At 49.4% G+C, this 18,296-nt stretch overlaps 1 protein-coding gene across 1 annotated transcript in view; it reads left to right on the top strand.

Annotated features, from left to right (window-relative positions):
• The window catches only part of LOC123992703 (alsin-like), a 142,550-nt gene that overhangs the window by 18,938 nt on the left and 105,316 nt on the right, over positions 1 to 18,296 (top strand). Inside the window, exons 7-13 of the mRNA XM_046294176.1 lie at positions 1 to 123; positions 1,514 to 1,591; positions 6,920 to 7,027; positions 12,493 to 12,606; positions 13,549 to 13,720; positions 14,654 to 14,834; positions 15,628 to 15,693. The exon at positions 1 to 123 is cut by the window's left edge and continues 245 nt beyond it. Coding sequence (XP_046150132.1) covers positions 1 to 123; positions 1,514 to 1,591; positions 6,920 to 7,027; positions 12,493 to 12,606; positions 13,549 to 13,720; positions 14,654 to 14,834; positions 15,628 to 15,693 — 842 coding nt within the window. The remainder of the gene's footprint in view (positions 124 to 1,513; positions 1,592 to 6,919; positions 7,028 to 12,492; positions 12,607 to 13,548; positions 13,721 to 14,653; positions 14,835 to 15,627; positions 15,694 to 18,296) is intronic.

Genomic DNA, 18,296 nt, shown 5'->3' with positions numbered 1-18,296 from the left:
GAGGAGAGGGCCGATAGTTTTTTAGGGTCAAGGTTTGGCTTTTTCAAGAGAGGCTTATTACTGGAGGTGGTGAAGGTAGTGGCAGGAACACACCACTCTCTGGCCCTTTCTGCACAGTGTCAGGTAAAAACACAGTCCCCGTCACACTCACAGTTCCCTCATCCCATCGCCTTATCCTATCGCCTCATCCCATCGCCTCATCCCATCGCCTCATCCCATCGCCCCATCCCATCATCCCATCGCCTCATCCCATCGCCTCATCCCATCGCCTCACCCTATCGCATCACCCTATCGCCTCACCCTATCGCCTCACCCTATCGCCTCATCCCATCGCCTCATCCCATCGCCTCATCCCATCGCCTCACCCTATCGCCTCACCCTATCCCATCATCCCATCGCCTCATCCCATCGCCTCATCCCATCGCCTCACCCTATCGCATCACCCTATCGCCTCACCCTATCGCCTCACCCTATCGCCTCACCCTATCGCCTCATCCCATCGCCTCATCCCATCGCCTCATCCCATCGCCTCATCCCATCGCCTTATCCCATCGCCTCATTCCATCGCCTTATCCTATCGCCTTATCCTATCGCCTCATCCCATCGCCTCATCCCATCATCCCATCGCCTCATCCCATCGCCTTATCCCATCGCCTCATCCCATCGCCTCATCCCATCGCCTTACCCTATCGCCTTATCCCATCGCCTTATCCTATCGCCTTATCCTATCGCCTTATCCCATCGCCTCATTCCATCGCCTTATCCTATCGCCTTATCCTATCGCCTCATCCCATCGCCTCATCCCATCATCCCATCGCCTCATCCCATCGCCTCATCCCATCGCCTCATCCCATCCCATCACCCCATCGCCTCATCCCATCCCATCATCCCATCGCCTCATCCCATCATCCCATCGCCTCATCCTATTGCCTCATCCCATCGCCTCATCCCATTGTCTCATCCCATCGCCTTATCCCATCGCCTCATCCCATCCCATCATCCCATTGCCTCATCCCATCGCCTCATCCCATCCCATCATCCCATCGCCTCATCCCATCGCCTTATCCCATCGCCTCATCCCATCGCCTCATCCCATCGCCTCATCCTATCCCTTTATCCCATCGCCTCATCCCATCCCATCATCCCATCGCCTCATCCCATCCCATCATCCCATCGCCTCATTCCATCGCCTCATCCCATCGCCTCATCCCATCGCCTCATCCCATCGCCTCATCCTATCGCTCATCCCATCATCCCATCACCTCATCCCATCGCCTCATCCCATCGCCCCATCCTATTGCCTCATGCCATCGCCTCATGCCTCATCCTATCGCCAAGTCATTAGCCATTTTAGCATTGTATTTATTTGATTGCCTCTCTTCTTTTGAATTTAGAGGAGAGACTGTTAAGAAGTTGTTATGGTGTGAGCAAATGTAGCGCAAAGTAGTTAATATTGTAGCGTCCTATAAATGGAGAGACTGGTGTGTAATATAACCAGGCTCTATCACCCCAGGTGTTTTCGTGGGGCAGCAACAGATCCGGCCAGTTGGGACACATGAACAGCCCCACTACCATGCCTCAACAGGCCAAGGTACTCTACCTACATTTACCTACTTTGGAGGTCATATGTTCTTGTCTTTAGTTCTTCATGGTTATACTGCGCTGCTGGTCTGGTGGTCTAGCCTGCTGGTTTGGTGGTCTAGCCTGCTGGTTTGGTGGTCTAGCCTGCTGGTCTAGCCTGCTGATCTGGTGGTCTAGCCTGCTGGTCTAGCCTGCTGGTCTAGCCTGCTGATCTGGTGGTCTAGCCTGCTGGTCTGGTGGTCTAGCCTGCTGGTCTAGCCTGCTGGTCTAGCCTGCTGATCTGGTGGTCTAGCCTGCTGGTCTAGCCTGCTGGTCTTGTGGTCTAGCCTGCTGGTCTGGTGGTCTAGGCTGCTGGTCTGGTGGTCTAGCCTGCTGGTCTGGTGGTCTAGCCTGCTGGTCTGGTGGTCTAGGCTGCTGGTCTGGTGGTCTAGCCTGCTGGTCTTGTGGTCTAGCCTGCTGGTCTGGTGGTCTAGGCTGCTGGTCTGGTGGTCTAGCCTGCTGGTCTGGTGGTCTAGCCTGCTGGTCTAGCCTGCTGGTCTGGCCTGCTGGTCTGGTGGTCTAGGCTGCTGGTCTAGCCTGCTGGTCTAGCCTGCTGATCTGGTGGTCTAGGCTGCTGGTCTAGCCTGCTGATCTGGTGGTCTAGCCTGCTGGTCTAGCCTGCTGGTCTGGTGGTCTAGCCTGCTGGTCTAGCCTGCTGGTCTAGCCTGCTGGTCTGGTAGTCTAGGCTGCTGGTCTGGTGGTCTAGCCTGCTGGTCTGGTGGTCTAGCCTGCTGGTCTGGTGGTCTAGCCTGCTGGTCTGGTGGTCTAGCCTGCTGATCTGGTGGTCTAGCCTGCTGGTCTAGCCTGCTGGTCTAGCCTGCTGATCTGGTGGTCTAGCCTGCTGGTCTGGTGGTCTAGCCTGCTGGTCTAGCCTGCTGGTCTAGCCTGCTGATCTGGTGGTCTAGCCTGCTGGTCTGGTGGTCTAGCCTGCTGGTCTAGCCTGCTGGTCTAGCCTGCTGATCTGGTGGTCTAGCCTGCTGGTCTAGCCTGCTGGTCTTGTGGTCTAGCCTGCTGGTCTGGTGGTCTAGGCTGGTGGTCTAGCCTGCTGGTCTGGTGGTCTAGCCTGCTGGTCTGGTGGTCTAGGCTGCTGGTCTGGTGGTCTAGCCTGCTGGTCTTGTGGTCTAGACTGCTGGTCTGGTGGTCTAGGCTGCTGGTCTGGTGGTCTAGCCTGCTGGTCTGGTGGTCTAGCCTGCTGGTCTAGCCTGCTGGTCTGGCCTGCTGGTCTGGTGGTCTAGGCTGCTGGTCTAGCCTGCTGGTCTAGCCTGCTGATCTGGTGGTCTAGGCTGCTGGTCTAGCCTGCTGATCTGGTGGTCTAGCCTGCTGGTCTAGCCTGCTGGTCTGGTGGTCTAGCCTGCTGGTCTAGCCTGCTGGTCTAGCCTGCTGGTCTGGTAGTCTAGGCTGCTGGTCTGGTGGTCTAGCCTGCTGGTCTGGTGGTCTAGCCTGCTGGTCTGGTGGTCTAGCCTGCTGGTCTGGTGGTCTAGCCTGCTGGTCTGGTGGTCTAGGCTGCTGGTCTGCTGGTCTAGCCTGCTGGTTTGGTGGTCTAGCATGCTGGTCTAGCCTGCTGATCTGCTGGTCTAGCCTGCTGATCTGGTGGTCTAGCCTGCTGATCTGGTGGTCTAGCCTGCTGATCTGGTGTTCTAGCCTGCTGGTCTAGCCTGCTGGTCTGGTGGTCTAGCCTGCTGGTCTAGCCTGCTGGTCTAGCCTGCTGATCTGGTGGTCTAGCCTGCTGGTCTAGCCTGCTGGTCTGGTGTTCTAGCCTGCTGGTCTAGCCTGCTGGTCTGGTGGTCTAGGCTGCTGGTCTGGTGGTCTAGCCTGCTGGTCTAGCCTACTGGTCTGGTGTTCTAGCCTGCTGGTCTAGCCTGCTGGTCTAGCCTGCTGGTCTGGTGTTCTAGCCTGCTGGTCTAGCCTGCTGATCTGGTGGTCTAGCCTGCTGGTCTGGTGGTCTAGGCTGCTGGTCTGGTGGTCTGGCCTGCTGGTCTGGTGGTCTAGCCTGCAGTTCTAGCTTAGTGGTCCCAGATCTGTCATCTGCTGTAAAGTCAATTCCTACTGTTGTTGTCATCATTATATTTGGCCTGTCAACAACCATAGGAGTTGGCTTCACAGCAGAAACAGATCTGGGCCCACTACTGATACTGTTGCCCTGCCAGCAGGTCCCTCACACTCTGACATCTCACAAATCAAATCAAATCAAATTTATTTATATAGCCCTTCGTACATCAGCTGATATCTCAAAGTGCTGTACAGAAACCCAGCCTAAAACCCCAAACAGCAAACAATGCAGGTGTAAAAGCACGGTGGCTAGGAAAAACTCCCTAGAAAGGCCAAAACCTAGGAAGAAACCTAGAGAGGAACCAGGCTATGTGGGGTGGCCAGTCCTCTTCTGGCTGTGCCGGGTAGAGATTATAACAGAACATAACCAAGATGTTCAAATGTTCATAAATGACCAGCATGGTCGAATAATAATAAGGCAGAACAGTTGAAACTGGAGCAGCAGCACAGTCAGGTGGACTGGGGACAGCAAGGAGCCATCATGTCAGGTAGTCCTGGGGCACGGTCCTAGGGCTCAGGTCCTCCGAGAGAGAGAAAGAAAGAGAGAATTAGAGAGAGAGCATATGTGGGGTGGCCAGTCCTCTTCTGGCTGTGCCGGGTGGAGATTATAACAGAACATGGCCAAGATGTTCAAATGTTCATAAATGACCAGCATGGTTGAATAATAGTAAGGCAGAACAGTTGAAACTGGAGCAGCAGCATGGCCAGGTGGACTGGGGACAGCAAGGAGTCATCATGTCAGGTAGTCCTGGGACATGGTCCTGGGGCCCAGGCCAGTTGAAACTGGAGCAGCAGCATGGCCAGGTGGACTGGGGACAGCAAGGAGTCATCATGTCAGGTAGTCCTGGGGCATGGTCCTAGGGCTCAGGTCCTCCGAGAGAGAAAGAAAGAGAGAAGGAGAGAATTAGAGAACGCACACTTAGATTCACACAGGACACCGAATAGGACAGGAGAAGTACTCCAGATATAACAAACTGACCCTAGCCCCCCGACACATAAACTACTGCAGCATAAATACTGGAGGCTGAGACAGGAGGGGTCAGGAGACACTGTGGCCCCATCCAAGGACACCCCCGGACAGGGCCAAACAGGAAGGATATAACCCCACCCACTTTTCCAAAGCACAGCCCCTACACCACTAGAGGGAAATCTTCAACCACCAACTTACCATCCTGAGACAAGGCTGAGTATAGCCCACAAAGATCTCCGCCACGGCACAACCCAAGGGGGGCAACCCAGACAGGCTGACCACAACAGTGAATCAACCCACCCAGGTGACGCACCCCCCCCAGGGACGGCATGAGAGAGCCCCAGCAAGCCAGTGACTCAGCCCCCGTAACAGGGTTAGAGGCAGAGAATCCCATTGGAAAGAGGGGAACCGGCCAGGCAGAGACAGCAAGGGCGGTTCGTTGCTCCAGAGCCTTTCCGTTCACCTTCCCACTCCTGGGCCAGACTACACTCAATCATATGACCCACTGAAGAGATGAGTCTTCAGTAAAGACTTAAAGGTTGAGACCGAGTTTGCGTCTCTGACATGGGTAGGCAGACCGTTCCATAAAAATGGAGCTCTATAGGAGAAAGCCCTGCCTCCAGCTGTTTGCTTAGAAATTCTAGGGACAATCAGTAGGCCTGCGTCTTGTGACCGTAGCGTACGTGTAGGTATGTACGGCAGGACCAAATCAGAGAGGTAGGTAGGAGCAAGCCCATGTAATGTTTGTAGGTTAGCAGTAAAACCTTGAAATCAGCCCTTGCTTTGACAGGATGCCAGTGTAGAGAGGCTAGCACTGGAGTAATATGATAAATTTTTTGGTTCTAGTCAGGATTCTAGCAGCCGTATTTAGCACTAACTGAAGTTTATTTAGTGCTTTATCCGGGTAGCCGGAAAATAGAGCATTGCAGTAGTCTAACCTAGAAGTGACAAAAGCATGGATGAATTTTTCTGCATCATTTTTGGACAGAAAGTTTCTGATTTTTGCAATGTTACGTAGATGGAAAAAAGCTGTCCTCGAAATAGTCTTGATATGTTCTTCAAAAGAGAGATCAGGGTCCAGAGTAACGCCGAGGTCCTTCACAGTTTTATTTGAGACGACTGTACAACCATTAAGATTAATTGTCAGATTCAACAGAAGATCTCTTTGTTTCTTGGGACCTAGAACAAGCATCTCTGTTTTGTCCGAGTTTAATAGTAGAAAGTTTGCAGCCATCCACTTCCTTATGTCTGAAACACATGCTTCTAGCGAGGGCAATTTTGGGGCTTCACCATGTTTCATTGAAATGTACAGCTGTGTGTCATCCGCATAGCAGTGAAAGTTTACATTATGTTTTCGAATAACATCCCCAAGAGGTAAAATATATAGTGAAAACAATAGTGGTCCTAAAACAGAACCTTGAGGAACACCGAAATTTACAGTTGATTTGTCAGAGGACAAACCATTCACAGAGACAAACTGATATCTTTCCGACAGATAAGATCTAAACCAGGCCAGAACATGTCCGTGTAGACCAATTTGGGTTTCCAATCTCTCCAAAAGAATGTGGTGATCGATGGTATCAAAAGCAGCACTAAGGTCTAGGAGCACGAGGACAGATGCAGAGCCTCGGTCCGATGCCATTAAAATGTCATTTACCACCTTCACAAGTGCAGTCTCAGTGCTATGATGGGGTCTAAAACCAGACTGAAGCATTTCATATACATTGTTTGTCTTCAGGAAGGCAGTGAGTTGCTGCGCAACAGCCTTCTCTAAAAATTTTGAAAGGAATGGAAGATTCGATATAGGCCGATTAGTTTTTTATATTTTCTGGGTCAATGTTTGGCTTTTTCAAGAGAGGCTTTATTATTGCCACTTTTAGTGAGTTTGGTACACATCCGGTGGATAGAGAGCCGTTTATTATGTTCAACATAGGAGGGCCAAGCACAGGAAGCAGCTCTTTCAGTAGTTTAGTTGGAATAGGGTCCAGTATACAGCTTGAAGGTTTAGAGGCCATGATTATTTGCATCATTGTGTCAAGAGATATAGTACTAAAACACTTGATCCTAGGTCCTGGCAGAGTTGTGCAGACTCAGGACAACTGAGGTTTGGAGGAATACGCAGGTTTAAAGAGGACTCCGTAATTTGCTTTCTAATAATCATAATCAAATCACACTCAGATGTCAGAGGGTCTGTTTGTGTGGGACCTGGCGGCAGGGCAGAGCCACAGTGTGTTCCTGGCTGATCTGTGTTTGTGTGTGTGTGTTTTGACCTCCTCTCAGATGTCAGAGGGTCTGCGTGTGTGGGACCTGGCAGCAGGGCAGAGCCACAGTGTGTTCCTGGCTGATGGCGACTGCTGCCAGCCCATCCTCTGTTACAGCGGTCAACAGGTCAGTATGTCCCGTGTTACAGAGGTCAACAGGTCAGTATGTCCCCTGCTACAGAGGTCAGCAGGTCAGTATGTCCCCTGCTACAGAGGTCAACGGGTCAGTATGTCCCCTGTTACAGAGGTCAACGGGTCAGTATGTCCCCTGTTACAGAGGTCAACGGGTCAGTATGTCCCCTGTTACAGAGGTCAACGGGTCAGTATGTCCCCTGTTACAGAGGTCAACGGGTCAGTATGTCCCCTGTTACAGAGATCAACGGGTCAGTATGTCCCCTGTTACAGAGGTCAACGGGTCAGTATGTCCCCTGTTACAGAGGTCAACGGGTCAGTATGTCCCCTGTTACAGAGGTCAACGGGTCAGTATGTCCCCTGTTACAGAGGTCAACGGGTCAGTATGTCCCCTGTTACAGAGGTCAACGGGTCAGTATGTCCCCTGTTACAGAGGTCAACGGGTCAGTATGTCCCCTGTTACAGAGGTCAACGGGTCAGTATGTCCCCTGTTACAGAGGTCAACGGGTCAGTATGTCCCCTGTTACAGAGGTCAACGGGTCAGTATGTCCCCTGTTACAGAGGTCAACGGGTCAGTATGTCCCCTGTTACAGAGGTCAACTGGTCAGTATGTCCCCTGTTACAGAGGTCAACGGGTCAGTATGTCCCCTGTTACAGAGGTCAACGGGTCAGTATGTCCCGTGTTACAGAGGTCAACGGGTCAGTATGTCCCGTGTTACAGAGGTCAACGGGTCAGTATGTCCCGTGTTACAGAGGTCAACGGGTCAGTATGTCCCGTGTTACAGAGGTCAGTATGTCCCCTGCTACAGAGGTCAAGAGGTCAGTATGTCCCCTGCTACAGAGGTCAACAGGTCAGTATGTCCCCTGCTGCAGAGGTCAACAGGTCAGTATGTCCTGTAAAGCCCAGTTCAGATACAGTAGAAGAGACGTGACACAACGTTCGTAATGAGTTCGTTCTACAACACTTTGCTTCGTCTGAACGATGTAGTTTTAGAACGTCTCACGTCGGCTGCTGAAGTTTCCAAAATACAGTATTACATTTGAGTAATTTTGCAGACTTACAGGAGCAATTAGAAATAAGTGCCCTGCTCAGGGGTACATTGACATTTTTTTCACCTAGTCGGCCCGGGGTTTTGAACCAGCGATCATTCGGTTTTTGGCCCAACACTCTTAAACACTATGCTATCTGCCGCCCTTTATCAAATCTTGACCGAAGACTTACGGCGACGTTCTGTGTTCAGCCAAGCAGCTAGCTTGCTAGCTAGCCTAGCGGACACTGAGCTAGCTGTATAGCTGCAGTAGTAGCTAGCCAAGCGGACACCTAGCTAGCTGTATAGCTGCAGTAGTAGCTAGCCAAGCGGACACCTAGCTAGCTGTATTGCTGCAGTAGTAGCTAGCCAAGCGGACACCTAGCTAGCTGTATAGCTGCAGTAGTAGCTAGCCAAGCGGACACCTAGCTAGCTGTATAGCTGCAGTAGTAGCTAGCCAAGCGGACACCTAGCTAGCTGTATAGCTGCAGTAGTAGCTAGCCAAGCGGACACCTAGCTAGCTGTATTGCTGCAGTAGTAGCTAGCCAAGCGGACACCTAGCTAGCTGTATAGCTGCAGTAGTAGCTAGCCAGGCGGACACCTAGCTACCTGTATAGCTGCAGTAGTAGCTAGCCAGGCGGACACCCAGCTAGCTGTATAGCTGCAGTAGTAGCTAGCCAGGCGGACACCCAGCTAGCTGTATAGCTGCAGTAGTAGCTAGCCAAGCGGACACCCAGCTAGCTGTATAGCTGCAGTAGTAGCTAGCCAAGCGGACACCCAGCTAGCTGTATTGCTGCAGTAGTAGCTAGCCAAGCGGACACCTAGCTAGCTGTATAGCTGCAGTAGTAGCTAGCCTAGCTTGCTGATATTTCACTACAAAGTGCATGTATTCAGTTTGCTACAACATAGGAAAGCTTTGTTTCAAACTGTCATCACGTCGTTCTAAAGCGGAAACGGTCTCAACTGCACAGCTGGTCTTCTTACTCTGGGCTCCCGAGTGGTTCAGCGGTCTAAGGCACTGCATCTCAGTGATATAGGCGTCACTACAGACACCCTGGTTCGATTCCAGGCTGTATCACAACCGGGCCATAATTGGGAGTCCCATAGGGTGGCGCACAATTGGCCGAGCGTCGTCCAGGTTTGGCCGGGGTAGGCCGTCATGGTAAAAAATAACTTGTTCTTAATTAACTTAGCTAGTGAAATAAAATAAAACAAAATTAATGTGAATGCCTGGTCTTTAGTCAGCTGTTCTACAATTCCAAATTCTAAAACGGGATAGTTTTGTCTCGTCTTATGTTGGCTAATGTATCTGAACCGGACTTTACATGTGTTGTATACTCTATACTGTATACTGTATACGTTATGTGTTGTGTCTTGTGATGTACAAAACATTAGGAGCATCTTCCTGATATTGAGTTAGGAAGGTGTTCAGAACAGCCTCAATTCGTCGGGGACATGGACTCTACAAGGTGTCTAAAGCGTTCCACAGGGATGCTGGTCCATGTTGACTCTACAAGGTATTGAAAGCGTTCCACAGGGATGCTGGTCCATGTTGACTCTACAAGGTATTGAAAGCGTTCCACAGGGATGCTGGTCCATGTTGACTCTACAAGGTATTGAAAGCGTTCCACAGGGATGCTGGTCCATGTTGACTCTACAAGGTATTGAAAGCGTTCCACAGGGATGCTGGTCCATGTTGACTCTACAAGGTGTTGAAAGCGTTCCACAGGGATGCTGGTCCATGTTGACTCTACAAGGTGTTGAAAGCGTTCCACAGGGATGCTGGTCCATGTTGACTCTACAAGGTGTTGAAAGCGTTCCACAGGGATGCTGGCCCATGTTGACTCTACAAGGTGTTGAAAGCGTTCCACAGGGATGCTGGTCCATGTTGTCTCTACAAGGTATTGAAAGCGTTCCACAGGGATGCTGGTCCATGTTGACTCTACAAGGTGTTGAAAGCGTTCCACAGGGATGCTGGCCCATGTTGACTCTACAAGGTGTTGAAAGCGTTCCACAGGGATGCTGGTCCATGTTGACTCTACAAGGTGTTGAAAGCGTTCCACAGGGATGCTGGTCCATGTTGACTCTACAAGGTGTTGAAAGCGTTCCACAGGGATGCTGGCCCATGTTGACTCTACAAGGTGTTGAAAGCGTTCCATAGGGATGCTGGTCCATGTTGTCTCTACAAGGTATTGAAAGCGTTCCACAGGGATGCTGGTCCATGTTGACTCTACAAGGTATTGAAAGCGTTCCACAGGGATGCTGGTCCATGTTGACTCTACAAGGTATTGACAGCGTTCCACAGGGATGCTGGTCCATGTTGACTCTACAAGGTGTTGAAAGCGTTCCACAGGGATGCTGGCCCATGTTGACTCTACAAGGTGTTGAAAGCGTTCCACAGGGATGCTGGTCCATGTTGTCTCTACAAGGTATTGAAAGCGTTCCACAGGGATGCTGGCCCATGTTGACTCTACAAGGTGTCTAAAGCGTTCCACAGGGATGCTGGCCCATGTTGACTCTACAAGGTGTTGAAAGCGTTCCACAGGGATGCTGGCCCCATGTTGACTCTACAAGGTGTTGTAAGCGTTCCACAGGGATGCTGGTCCATGTTGACTCTACAAGGTGTTGAAAGCGTTCCACAGGGATGCTGGCCCATGTTGACTCTACAAGGTATTGAAAGCGTTCCACAGGGATGCTGGTCCATGTTGACTCAACATGGTGTTGAAAGCGTTCCACAGGGATGCTGGCCCCATGTTGACTCTACAAGGTGTTGTAAGCGTTCCACAGGGATGCTGGTCCATGTTGACTCTACAAGGTGTTGAAAGCGTTCCACAGGGATGCTGGCCCATGTTGACTCTACAAGGTATTGAAAGCGTTCCACAGGGATGCTGGCCCATGTTGACTCTACAAGGTGTTGAAAGCGTTCCACAGGGATGCTGGTCCATGTTGACTCTACAAGGTGTTGAAAGCGTTCCACAGGGATGCTGGTCCATGTTGACTCTACAAGGTGTTGAAAGCGTTCCACAGGGATGCTGGTCCATGTTGACTCTACAAGGTGTTGAAAGCGTTCCACAGGGATGCTGGTCCATGTTGACTCTACAAGGTGTTGAAAGCCTTCCACAGGGATGCTGGCCCATGTTGACTCCAGGGATGCTGGTCCATGTTGACTCTACAAGGTGTTGAAAGCGTTCCACAGGGATGCTGGTCCATGTTGACTCTACAAGGTGTTGAAAGCAATCCACAGGGATGCTGGCCCATGTTGACTCTACAAGGTGTTGAAAGCAATCCACAGGGATGCTGGTCCATGTTGTCTCTACAAGGTATTGAAAGCGTTCCACAGGGATGCTGGCCCATGTTGACTCTACAAGGTGTCTAAAGCGTTCCACAGGGATGCTGGCCCATGTTGACTCTACAAGGTGTTGAAAGCGTTCCACAGGGATGCTGGCCCATGTTGACTCTACAAGGTGTTGAAAGCGTTCCACAGGGATGCTGGTCCATGTTGACTCTACAAGGTGTTGAAAGCGTTCCACAGGGATGCTGGCCCATGTTGACTCCAGGGATGCTGGTCCATGTTGACTCTACAAGGTGTTGAAAGCGTTCCACAGGGATGCTGGTCCATGTTGACTCTACAAGGTGTTGAAAGCAATCCACAGGGATGCTGGCCCATGTTGACTCTACAAGGTGTTGAAAGCAATCCACAGGGATGCTGGCCCATGTTGACTCTACAAGGTGTTGAAAGCAATCCACAGGGATGCTGGTCCACATTGACTCTACAAGGTGTTGAAAGCAATCCACAGGGATGCTGGTCCATGTTGACTCTACAAGGTGTCGAAAGCAATCCACAGGGATGCTGGCCCATGTTGAGTCCAGTGATGCTGGCCCATGTTGACTCCAACGCTTCCCAACAGTTGTGTCAAGTTGTCTGGATGTCTTTTGAATGGTGAATCATTCTTGATACACACGGGAAACTGTCAAGCGTTAAGATATCTTTTTTAAACAGATGTTCCTAATGTTTTGTCCACTCAGTGTACATTGTAGATATTATTTTTAACCACGTTATGCAGCTTTAAAAGAAATGTCATTGTATATATTGTGAGAACTTATAGATTGTTTCATTTCTGTATTTCTTCGGTTTATGTTACTGTACATGTAGAGTCATTTTTCAGTACCTGCTGAATCAATAGGTTTCTGGACGAGTCTCTTCCCCTTCTGCTGTGTGTGTGTGTGTGTGTGTGTGTGTGTGTGTGTGTGTGTGTGTGTGTGTGTGTGTGTGTGTGTGTGTGTGTGTGTGTGTGTGTGTGTGTGTGTGTGTGTGTGTGTGTGTGTGTGTGTGTGTGTGTTTTTGTATAGTCAGTGAATGTATGACAGGAATGCCTTTTATAGTTGAACAAATTTCCCTATGGAACAATAAAGTATTAATGAATTAATTCAGGTGATGGAGACCACACCTGAGAACCACATACCTGGGACAGGGTCAACTGAGAGCTCTCCGTCTAGAACTGACACGTACACCCTCAGACCTGTCCTACTGCCCTTCTGTGTGAATGTGAGTCGAACATAATACCTCTCTATAATATGTAGAAAGAACGTTTTTTTACCCAAACGCACTTCGGCCCAGCTTGAACGAAAGGGTGCTCGACTGAGGAACTGAGTAAAATCCCACAACATTCCTTTACCCCAGAACACTTTGACAGGTGACTATCCAGGGGAATGGAAAAAGAGCACTCTGTTTAGATACGGTCTGTTAGTTTCCCCTGTTAATAAATTAATCACATCTGTTCGGAAACAGAGTGCTACTTTTTCTTGATTTTATAATTTATTATAACTTATTAAACATACCAGTACCAGGGGACATACCAGTCCCCTGAGACTTGACTGTAGACTCCTACCAGTAATTTGTCCCCTGAGGCTTGGCTTTAGACTCCTACCAGTAACTTGTCCCCTGAGACTTGACTGTAGACTCCTACCAGTAACTTGTCCCTGAGACTTGGCTGTAGACTCCTACCAGTAACTTGTCCCCTGAGACTTGACTGTAGACTCCTACCAGTAACTTGTCCCCTGAGACTTGACTGTAGACTCCTACCAGTAACTTGTCCCCTGAGACTTGGCTGTAGACTCCTACCAGTAACTTGTCCCCTGAGACTTGGCTGTAGACTCTTACCAGTAACCTGTCCCTGAGACTTGGCTGTAGACTCCTACCAGTAACTTGTCCCTGAGACTTGGCTGTAGACTCCTACCAGTAACCTGTCCCTGAGACTTGGCTGTAGACTCCTACCAGTAACCTGTCCCTGAGACTTGACTGTAGACTCCTACCAGTAACTTGTCCCCTGAGACTTGACTTTAGACTCATACCAGTAACTTGTCCCCTGAGACTTGACTGTAGACTCGTAGGCTAACTCCGTAAGAGCCTACAGTCATGTATCTGGGCAACATCATAACAAGCCACATAAAATATTGCTATGTAATGTGTTGGTGTCTTCCCGTCTAGATGGGCTACATCAGCAGTGTGTATGGCGGAGGACAGTCCTGTCTAGCCCAGGCTGACCTCAACGTGATGGGGTTCATCTCTGCTCTTCACGAGCTGGCTGCAGCAGACAGGAAGTATTACTGCAGGCTCAGAGATGTCAACAAGCGGGTGGTCAGCCCTCTACTGAGGAAAGGTGAGACAAAAGACAAACGAGAAGTGAAAGTTACATACATGGGATGCTTCAGAATGTCTGGAATAGAACAGTGAAAGACTGAAGTTACATACATGGGATGCTTCAGAATGTCTGGAATAGAACAGTGAAAGACTGAAGTTACATACATGGAATGCTTCAGAATGTCTGGAATAGAACAGTGAAAGACTGAAGTTACATACATGGGATGCTTCAGAATGTCTGGAATAGAAAAGTGAAAGACTGAAGTTACATACATGGGATGCTTCAGAATGTCTGGAATAGAACAGTGAAAGACTGAAGTTACATACATGGGATGCTTCAGAATGTCTGGAATAGAACAGTGAAAGACTGAAGTTACATACATGGGATGCTTCAGAATGTCTGGAATAGAAAAGTGAAAGACTGAAGTTACATACATGGGATGCTTCAGAATGTCTAGAATAGAAAAGTGAAAGACTGAAGTTACATACATGGGATGCTTCAGAATGTCTGGAATAGAACAGTGAAAGACTGAAGTTACATACATGGGATGCTTCAGAATGTCTGGAATAGAACAGTGAAAGACTGAAGTTACATACATGGGATGCTTCAGAATGTCTGGAATAGAACAGTGAAAGACTGAAGTTACATACATGGGATGCTTCAGAATGTCTGGAATAGAAAAGTGAAAGACTGAAGTTACATACATGGGATGCTATACAGAAAACCAGCCTAAAACCCCAAACAGCAAGCAATGCAGTTGTAGAAGTACAGTGGCTAGGAAAAACTCCCTAGAAAGGCAGGAAACTACAAAGAAACCTAGAGAGGAACCAGGCTATGAGGGGTGGCCAGTCCTCTTCTGGCTGATATATGTGTTGTAGAGAGGGTGGTGGATTGATCTGTGTTGTAGAGAGGGTGGTGAATTGATCTGTGTACTCTCTGTGTCTCCTCTAGAGTCTGTGTGCACGGTGTTGGGCCAGACGTCCAGCCTGTTGTTCCAGTCCCTGGCTAGTAGCTACAGCAGGCTCTGTCACCTGACAGGACAACACTCCGTCTCCCTTACAGCCTTCCTCCATACTGACCGGGACGTCAAGGGACTGGTCATCCTGAAACACGCTAACACCTTCCTGGACATGTATAAAGAGCAAGTACACAATTACTAGGCTGAGATGTCTGCTGTCTGTTTTAGTGTTGTTTCTTCTGTAGTAGTTACACTGTCAAATGGCCTCCGCCTGAGTGTTCCCTTCTCCTCCTCCCGAGTGTTCCCTTCTCCTCCTCCCGAGTGTTCCCTTCTCCTCCTCCCGAGTGTTCCCTTCTCCTCCTCCCGAGTGTTCCCTTCTCCCCCTCCCGAGTCTTCCCTTCTCCCCCTCCCGAGTCTTCCCTTCTCCCCCTCCCGAGTGTTCCCTTCTCCCCCTCCCGAGTGTTCCCTTCTCCCCCTCCCGAGTGTTCCCTTCTCCCCCTCCCGAGTGTTCCCTTCTCCCCCTCCCGAGTGTTCCCTTCTCCCCCTCCCGAGTGTTCCCTTCTCCTCCTTCGAGTCTTCCCTTCTCCTCCTCCCGGGTGTTCCCTTCTCCTCCTCCGCCCGAGTCTTCCCTTCTCCTCCTCTGCCCGAGTCTTCCCTTCTCCTCCTCTGCCCGAGTCTTCCCTTCTCCATCTCCCGAGTGTTCCCTTCTCCTCCTCCCTTCTCCTCCTCCTCCGCCCCGAGTCTTCCCTTCTTCTCCTCCTCCTCCGCCCGAGTCTTCCCTTCTTGTCCTCCTCCTCCGCCCGAGTCTTCCCTTCTCCTCCTCCTCCTCCGCCCGAGTCTTCCCTTCTCCTCCTCCCGAGTGTTCCCTTCTCCTCCTCCCGAGTCTTCCCTTCTCCTCCTCCCTTCTCCTCCTGAGTGTTCTCACCATCTGTTTTCTCAATCTCTCTCTCTCTCTCTCTCTCTGCAGGTACTGTGGCTCAGTGGGTAATTTCCTGGTTATGGGGGGATTCCAAGCCCTCATGAAGCCCTCTGTGTAAGTCCTTCTATTTTACCTTATCCCAGTTACACTATCTTTTGTATAAACTCTTACTGTCTATTGTACTGTACATCACCCCAGTTACATTAACTGCTTGCGTCGAGCCATCCCGGATCCGGGATCGTGAATACAGCCTCAAGCTCATTACCATAACGCAACGTTAACTATTCATGAAAATCGCAAATGAAATGAAATAAATATGTTAGCTCTCAAGCTTAGCCTTTTGTTAACAACACTCATCTCAGATTTTCAAAAATATGCTTCTCAACCATAGCAAAACTAGCATTTGTGTAACAGTATTGATAGCTAGCATTAGCATTTAGCGTTAGCATCAGCAGGCAACATTTTCACAAAAACCGGAAAAACATTCAAATAAATCATTTACCTTTGAAGAACTTCGGATGTTTTTAATGAGGAGACTCTCAGTTAGATAGCAAATGTTCAGTTTTTCCTGAAAGATAATTTGTTTAGGAGAAATCGGTCCGTTTTCTACGTCATGTTTGGCTACCAAAAAACCCCCAAAATTCAGTTTTAAAAACGCCAAACTTTTTCCAAAATAACTCCATAATATCGACTGAAACATGGCAAACGTTGTTTAGAATCAATCCTCAAGGTGTTTTTCTACATATCTCTTCGATGATATATCGTTCGTGGAAGTCTCCTCTCTCCTCTGAATCACATGGAAGAATGCTTGCAGCTGAAGATTACGCACCAATTTCGACAAAGGACACCGGGCGGACCCCTGGCAAATGTAGTCTCTTATGGCCAATCTTCCAATGATATGCCTACAAATACGTCACAATGCTGCAGACACCTTGGACGAACGGCAGAGAGCTTAGGCTCGTTCATGGCACATTCACAGCCATATAAGGAGACGATGGAAAACAGAGCCTCAAAAATTCTGCTCATTTCCTGTTTGAGGTTTCATCTTGGTTTCGCCTGTAGCATCAGTTCTGTGGCACTCACAGATAATATCTTTGCAGTTTTGAAAACGTCAGTGTTTTCTTTCCAAAGCTGCCAATTATATGCATAGTCGAGCATCTTTTCGTGACAAAATATTGCGCTTAAAACGGGAACGTTTTTTTTTATCCATGAATGAAATAGCGCCCCCCTAGCTTCAAGAAGCTAACCACATTGACTTCCTCATCGCTAACCACATTGACTTCCTCATCGCTAACCACATTGACTTCCTCATCGCTAACCACATTGACTTCCTCATCGCTAACCACATTGACTTCCTCATCGCTAACCACATTGACTTCCTCATCGCTAACCACATTGACTTCCTCATCGCTAACCACATTGACTTCCTCATCGCTAACCACATTGACTTCCTCATCGCTAACCACATTGACTTCCTCATCGCTAACTGTGTATTGATCAGGTAGAAACTCTCTACTTCTCTTAAAGAATGCATTGCTTTTGCAATGTGCAGCAGTGGTGAGAGAAATGTGTCTTGGTGTTGAGCAAGAGCGTAACGACAAGAGAACGTGGTAATGTGACTCTACCTAGACAGTAGAGGACAGCTAGCCAACCAATGTATTTCTCCCAACGACAAGAGAACGTGGTAATGTGACTCTACCTAGACAGTAGAGGACAGCTAGCCAACCAATGTATTTCTCCCAACGACAAGAGAACGTGGTAATGTGACTCTACCTAGACAGTAGAGGACAGCTAGCCAACCAATGTATTTCTCCCAACGACACAAGAACGTGGTAATGAGACTCTACCTAGACAGTAGAGGACAGCTAGCCAACCAATGTATTTCTCCCAACGACACAAGAACGTGGTAATGAGACTCTACCTAGACAGTAGAGGACAGCTAGCCAACCAAGGTATTTCTCCCAACGACAAGATAGAGTGATAATGTGACTCTACCTAGACAGTAGAGGACAGCTAGCCAACCAAGGTATTTCTCCCAACGACAAGATAGCGTGATAATGTGACTCTACCTAGACAGTAGACAGCTAGCCAACCAAGGTATTTCTCCCAACGACAAGATAGCGTGATAATGTGACTCTACCTAGACAGTAGACAGCTAGCCAACCAATGTATTTCTCCCAACGATTCCCATCTCGATGCATCCAATACAGGGGTTACAGTTATGTGGGAAAGAGTCACTGTTTACAAAAATAATATTAACAAATAGTAATATGCAATTTAGCAGATGTTTTTTTATCCAAATCCACTTATTGTCATGTGGTCCGGTAGCAAGCACCATGCTCTACCAACTGATCTGTAGAGGATCGTGAGGTTCACAGAGGTTTCACGGAGTCCCATACAGGTATGTTAGCCATTGGGCGTATGAAGACCTGGTCCCCCAACTCCAGTAGTAGAGTGACTGCATTAGCTCCGTTGGCAGCTCTATCACCGCTAGACTGGTGATCGGGGGAACCGACTGGTGATCGGCGGAACCGGCTGGTGATCGGCGGAACCGACTGGTGATCGGAGGAACCGGCTGGTGATCGGCGGAACCGGCTGGAGATCGGCGGAACCGACTGGAGATCGGCGGAACCGACTGGTGATCGGGGGAATCGACTGGTGATCGGAGGAACCGGCTGGTGATCGGCGGAACCGGCTGGTGATCGGAGGAACCGGCT

The sequence above is a fragment of the Oncorhynchus gorbuscha genome, linkage group LG01 (assembly GCF_021184085.1).
Source record: "Oncorhynchus gorbuscha isolate QuinsamMale2020 ecotype Even-year linkage group LG01, OgorEven_v1.0, whole genome shotgun sequence".
Lineage (NCBI taxonomy): Eukaryota > Metazoa > Chordata > Actinopteri > Salmoniformes > Salmonidae > Oncorhynchus > Oncorhynchus gorbuscha.
This window is presented reverse-complemented; position numbering and strand designations above follow the sequence as displayed.